At 31.8% G+C, this 6,764-nt stretch overlaps 1 protein-coding gene across 1 annotated transcript; it reads left to right on the top strand.

Annotated features, from left to right (window-relative positions):
* Positions 1-460: 460 nt before the first annotated feature.
* On the top strand, positions 461-3,742 carry LOC149208691 (cellulose synthase-like protein E6). Its single transcript, XM_089394121.1, has 8 exons — positions 461-851; positions 963-1,287; positions 1,423-1,563; positions 1,706-1,831; positions 1,943-2,155; positions 2,245-2,496; positions 2,590-2,937; positions 3,048-3,742. The coding sequence occupies exons 1-8, from the start codon at positions 502-504 to the stop codon at positions 3,603-3,605; spliced, it is 2,313 nt and encodes a 770-aa protein (XP_089250247.1). The 5' UTR covers positions 461-501; the 3' UTR covers positions 3,606-3,742.
* Positions 3,743-6,764: the final 3,022 nt, after the last annotated feature.

Raw genomic sequence — 6,764 nt, 5'->3', positions numbered from 1 at the left:
ATTAAGTGAAAATTGATAATAATAAAAATAATCTTATTCAAAATCAACGATCAATTACGTTAAAATTGAAAAAAAGAAAAGAAAGAAACAGACCGACCAAATTGCAAAATGTCTTAATCCAAAACCAACCATAGCAAGGTAAGATTTCGCAGTGTTATCCCCAAACTCTACATCACGGTACCTTTCATGTGAGTGCATTTTTTTTTTTCCAGGTCACAAGTCACTTTACAAAGATTAAAGTTTCGTATTCAGAGTACATTTGTTTTGAGTGCAATTGTAAGTCGAGTCATAAGTCACCAGTTTACAAAGATTAAAGGTTTCGTATTCGTCAATTATTGTTCTCATTTCTATCGAATTTTCTAGATGCCATAGCAATCTTCATCCAATGAACGCGTTGATAAGATCCGGAGCGTGTGGCCCTCTATGGATGGGAAAAAATGTAAACAAGACATTGTATTCACTGCACGCAAATCTTTGAACGACCCTCAGATCTTTATAATAATGGGCCGAACATTGAATAAGCTAAGCAGAAAGCAAAGGAACGAACAAACAACGGCGCTATACTCCCTCTTTAAGAACCCAAGCAAGCTGCCCATGGAGCCTAAGGACATTCCTCTGTATATGACACTTGAAAAGAGATCCTTCGTATACAGAGCTTATGCCTGCACCCACTTTTCTGTAATAATTGGCCTCATATATTATCGCCTGACGTATATCCCAAGCGAGAACTATTGGCCATGGATTCTGATATTTCTAGCAGAATTAGGTTTTGCCTACAGTTGGATTTTAGAGCAGGCCTTCAAGTGGTGGCCAGTTGAGCGAAAGGTCTTCCCAAAAAGACTTTCTCAGAGGTGATATTTTGCTCGTATATTTTCCAGTATAACCACAATTAAATATGGTTTTAAACACGCGTGTTCATGGATATGTTAAACGAATATTGATTAATCTGTGTAAATGGACAGGTTTGAGAGCGATTTACCGCCCGTGGATATATTTATATGCACCGCTGATCCTATCAAAGAACCACCGCTGACTGTTGTAAACACAGTATTGTCCTGTCTCGCCTTAGATTATCCCGTCGGAAAACTGTCATGTTACGTTTCTGATGATGGAGGATCCCCGATTACATTTTATGCTCTTTTGGAAGCTTCACATTTTGCAAAGATTTGGATTTCATTTTGTGATAACTACGCCATTGAAGACAGATGTCCAGAGGTTTACTTCTCAAATGCTGATGCTATTGAAAATAAAAATATGCAATTCATGAGAGACTGGAAGCATGTAAATGTAAGGAGGTAGCACTATATCTCGGCGTACGCCCCCGACCAAATTACTTATTACTTCTAGTTTTTTTATTTATATAACTTCCTGTATCAGTTTTAAACAAGCATATTTTTTTTACATTTTGCCATCTTCTATAAGGAAATGTATTTGGAATTGAAAAATCGAATCTACAACGCTGTGGAGATGGGCAGTGTTCCAGCAGACAAACGAAAGGAACACAAGGGATTCAAGGACTGGGTTTCTGGGTTCACTAGGCGAGATCATCCGAGTATAGTTCAGGTCATCAGTCTTATGAGGTCTTTTGAATAAAATCTATTTATACCGTGGCAAACATTGGTAGTTGAGATCACCTGTTTTAGACCATATTAAAATTACACTATTATATTGGTCAATCGTGAATTCTTTGTGGTTGTATGTGCAGAGTTTATTGGAGAAGACAGAGGATAAGGACATTGAAGGAAATGATTTGCCCGGTCTTATATATGTCTCGCGTGAGAAGCGACCTGGAATTCCCCACCATTTCAAAGCCGGTGCTCTTAATGTTCTGGTAAAATGTTTTATATCTTCTGTTCTAATTACCAAGTGAGCAGTCATTAATAACTTCAGATATATTATCCAGTTTAGATCAATTACAGCACATAATTTGTAATGTTGGCAGGTAAGAGTCTCTGGCGTACTGAGCAATGCTCCCTTCATTCTCACTCTTGATTGTGACATGTACGCCAACAATTGTGAAGCACTTCGTCAAGCCATGTGCTTTTTCTTGGATCCTAAAACAGGTCACCAGTTTGCCTATGTTCAATTTCCTCAAACCTTCCATGGCATCACGAAGAATGATCTCTATTCAAGTCAGCTGAAGAATATCTTCCAGGTGAGCATATACACCTTCGACATCCGCGAACTCGTGTGGAAATTTATAGATAAACGCATATAATCCGAGCTGTCAGTATTCATTTGCAGATCAAATATAAAGGAATGGATGGAATTCAAGGTCCAGCCTACGCAGGCACAGGATGCATTCTTCGTAGGGATGCCTTATGCGGAAGTGTGAAACAACATAGCTCCTCAAAATATTATAAAACTGCATGCTCCATTATTCCTAGAGAAGACGGAGGCGTTGTGAAAGGCAAGGAAAATTCATCGAAGATGCTGAAAGATGCAATAGATCTTGCAAACTGCACATACGAGGACAACACCCAGTGGGGCAAAGAGGCAAAATTCTAACTTTCATTATTAATTGTTAATCATATAAAGTGACCAGATACCAAGATATTGAATGTTAAATTTAGTATGTGTCTTTTGCAGGTTGGCATGATCTATGGCTGTGCTGTTGAGGATGCAGTGACAGGCTTTGTTATACAGTGTAGAGGATGGAAATCTATTTACTGCAATCCAAAGCGAAAGGCATTCTTAGGGTGCGCTCCTAATAACTTGATCGATACATTAATTCAACAGAAGAGGTGGGCTGTCGGCTTCCTTGAATTCCTCGTGAGTAAGTTTTGCCCTTATGTGCATGGGATTCGGCGAACACCAATAGCCCAGCGAATGTTCTATGGTTTCTACTGCCTAGGGTCTCTCTCTTCCCTGTATATGTTATGCTATGGTTTAATTCCTGCTCTTTGCATGGTCCATGGTCTATCATTATTTCCAAAGGTATTTTTTATCAAATGCGTAAACTTCCGAAACCCTCTTTTTTTAGAATCGTTCCACATTGATTTTTTGTTCTGTATTTCGTTACTGATTATTTGTTTGCTTATCCACAGGCATCAAGTTCATGTTTCTTTATCTTTTCGTCCTTAGCAGTATCCGGATATGGGTACAGTCTGATTGAGTTTATATGGATCGGGGGCTCGTTTAAAAGTTGGTGCAACGAACAGAGAATGTGGTTGATTAAAGGCGTGTCAGCCTATCTCTATGCTTTAATCGAAGTCGCTGGCAAGATGTTTGGTGTATCAGAAGTAGGCTTCGAGGTCACGAGCAAAGTAGTGGATAGTGAAGCAGTCAAAAGATACGAGGCCGAAATATTTGAGTTTGGCGCGACATCTGCTCTGTTTATTCCACCCGCAACTTTGGCCGTTATAAACTTGATATCGTTGGTCGGTGGATTAGAAGGAATCCTGCGAGAAGGGTATTCGACTTTTGATAGTATGGTTTTGCAGTTACTTTTGTGCAGCTATATAGTCGTCAGTGGTTATCCTATATTGGAGGCCATGTTTATGAGGAAAGACAAAGGGCGAATACCTACTTCTGTTACCATTGTCTCTACTTTACTTGCAATTATCTCTTGTTCTTTCGCTTCTACAGCCATTCCTTCCTGGTAGCAAGAACGCTCTTAAGTTGTTAAAACCACAACTCTCCTGAAAACTCATTATAACCCCATTTAGATGTGCACAGATGTGCACACATGCACTAGTTCTCTCTTTCTTATAATCAAATATCCGATTCCGTTTGTATAAGTTACTCATATATTCAATGAGCAGAACGTCAAATGCAAGATTTCACCTTTTTGGGTATAATAGTATGTGGGGACTATGGATATGAGCTTACACTTACTTTGGAACTCATATTATGAGTATCTTTGTTTAGTTTGGTATTGATATGACAATAAATTTTAATAGATATTTTTATATATAAAAAAATTTTAATAGATATTTTTATATATAAAATTTTGTGTGTATGATGATAAACAATATATATCTATCTTAATCAAAGATCTACCAAGAGCTTAGAGGGATTAAACTTTATTATATGCAATTTTTTTAGAATGTAAAATTTGAAAACGGTTTACGCATCAAGAGATTTAATCTCTTTTAGTGCTTGATAAATTTTTGATTAAATGTCTATTGTGGTTTTCTATCTCTCTATCTATATAGACCATGTCTAATTTTTTTTTTTGTTGGAATTGTATTTTTGAAAAATCTATTATTATTAATATTTTATATTAAAAATTGAATGATATTGGAATTCAAGCTTATGTGATCAATATCTTGAATATTAAAAACATTTTTGTAAGAAATCACATTGGAAGATTTTGATCCAAGGGTTTCGAACCAACTAGTGTAGTTCATCTTCACCACAAGATGAAGAATCACATCAAGATAGCAAGATAGGAAGACAGATCATCCTATAGAAAGAAAAAGGGATATATATATATATATATATATATGAAACGAAAGGTCATCCTAAAGTGAGGTGTATATATATACAAATTTTAACAAATTAATTTAAATAATTATTTTTTATACATAAAATTAACTTTAATAAGATATTGATAAATATATATAAATGATTATATCAAATTCATGATTTAAGGAAAGGAATAATAAACAATATTCTTATAGGAAATAGGAGAAAATATGACTTCATAAGGTAATGCAGGAATGATAATAATCATAAATAAATAAAAAATAAAAAATTAAATATAAAAAAATTATTTAATATAATAATAGAAGAAAAATAACTATACACATTATTTTCTACTAATTATAAAGGATGAAAGATAAGAATCTAATCTCCTAGTTATAAATTAAAAAGATAAATATATATACAAAATTATAGATAAAGGAAAAATTAGTCAAGTCAATTTTTTGTTAATGTATAAGCATCCTAATTTTTCATTAATGTATAATTTTGTATATATATTTATCTTTTTAATTTATACCTAGAATATTAGACTTATCTTTAATCCTTTATAATTAAGTAGAAAATCACGTGAATACTTATTTTTCTTTTATTACTATATTAAATTATTATTATTTTTTTTTTTCCTTTGTCTTAAGAAATTATATTTTCATATTTCTATTAGAATATTGTTTATTATTCTCTTCTTAAAATCATGAATTTGATATAATCATTTATATGTATTTATGAATATCTTATTTTGAATCAAATCTAAAGTTAATTTTCTGATTTTAATTTATATATATTTTGAATTATTTAGTTATAAAAATAAATCTATATATATATATATTTATTTTTCCGTCAAATATAGTCATTTCCTTATGGTTGTTACGATGACCTATTTTTTATTTATCATGTTGCCTTGATCTCATTCTTCATCTTGTCCTCAAGATGAACCACACGGGTTGCTTCGAAGCACGTCAACCAAAATCTTCCAATGTGATTGTTCCCGAAAATTTTTCTAATATTCAAAAATTGAATGAGTTACACATTTTCCTCTAATTAAGAAACAAATATAATTACTTTTCCCTTTTGAAAATTGAAATATTTTACTAGGGAAAACATGAACACATGTTTCTAATATTCAAAAATTGAATGAGTTACACATTTTCCTCTAATTAAGAAACAAATAAATTATTTTACCTTTAATTACTTTTCCCTTTTGAACATTGAAATATTTTACTAAAGAAAACATGAATACACATAGAGGCACATATATATTAGTTAATTTGGATATTCAAACACTTTATTTAAGTTTTATATTGAAATATTTATAAGCGAAACGTTTTTTTTTAATTACTTTATGTGTGTAGAGTGAATGTGAAATATGAGAGAGCTAAATGAGAATATCAACCAACCAAGTGAGCACAATGACATTGTGATTACTAATATTTTATAATGTTTTTAATTAAAACTAACCATATATGTATAATCATTTATATTTTTATTATAAGCCACAATGTTTTTCCATTTGAAGTATTGTTTTGAAGGGACACTTGTCAATTCCATGTTAAGCACAAAGAGAATCAAACATGGCCCTCATATGGATTGTAGAATAAATCTCTAAGCTCAATCATAATAGATATTTATATAAATGCTTAATATGAATATGAATATGGATTGTAATAGATATTTATTCTGTGATAAGAAATTAATCCAATATAAAAGAGACATGATGTTCTTAAATGAATGAGTATAACATGTAAATATTAGTTCTATTCATTTTTTTTCTACTCATTATAAAATAATATATTAAATCAAAATAATAATAATAAAAAAAATTGAATTTAATTTCAAAATATTCAAAATAAGAATAATAAAAAAAATACATAAATATGTAATTTTGTTTTTATAAATAAAATTATAAACAATTTTTTAATAAATTATTTTATATACTTAACTTGAAATTATTCTCTGTATTTAATTTTTTAGATTCACCAGCTGGTTAAAAACTAAATACAAAAATTACCAATATACCAATATGATAGTTTTTAATTCTTAGTAATCATAATGCTATATTTTAATTTTTCTTTCATTTTTTTCTTCCTCTATTTCATTGGTATCTATTCCAAGTCTCTAGTTTCATTCCATTTTCTCCTGTTTGTATCCACATCTCTCTCACCTCTCTTTCATCGTACCAATAATAACAAAAAGTCAACGCAAAGCAGCAAGCCTCTCCCTCTAACATATAGAGTGAATATTAATCTTACCATGATACTTCCCTGCTAAATAGAGAGTGAACATTAATCTTATCATCAGCGTCATTGCGACCAGCGTTGCGAAAATAGCATGTCTTCTGC

This window comes from Pinus tabuliformis, chromosome 1_2, assembly GCF_031772625.1.
Source record: "Pinus tabuliformis cultivar Carrire ecotype Pingquan chromosome 1_2, CPIR1, whole genome shotgun sequence".
Taxonomy (NCBI): Eukaryota; Viridiplantae; Streptophyta; class Pinopsida; order Pinales; family Pinaceae; genus Pinus; species Pinus tabuliformis.
Note: the sequence above shows the minus strand (reverse complement) of the source record. Positions and strands in the feature narration are given on the sequence as shown.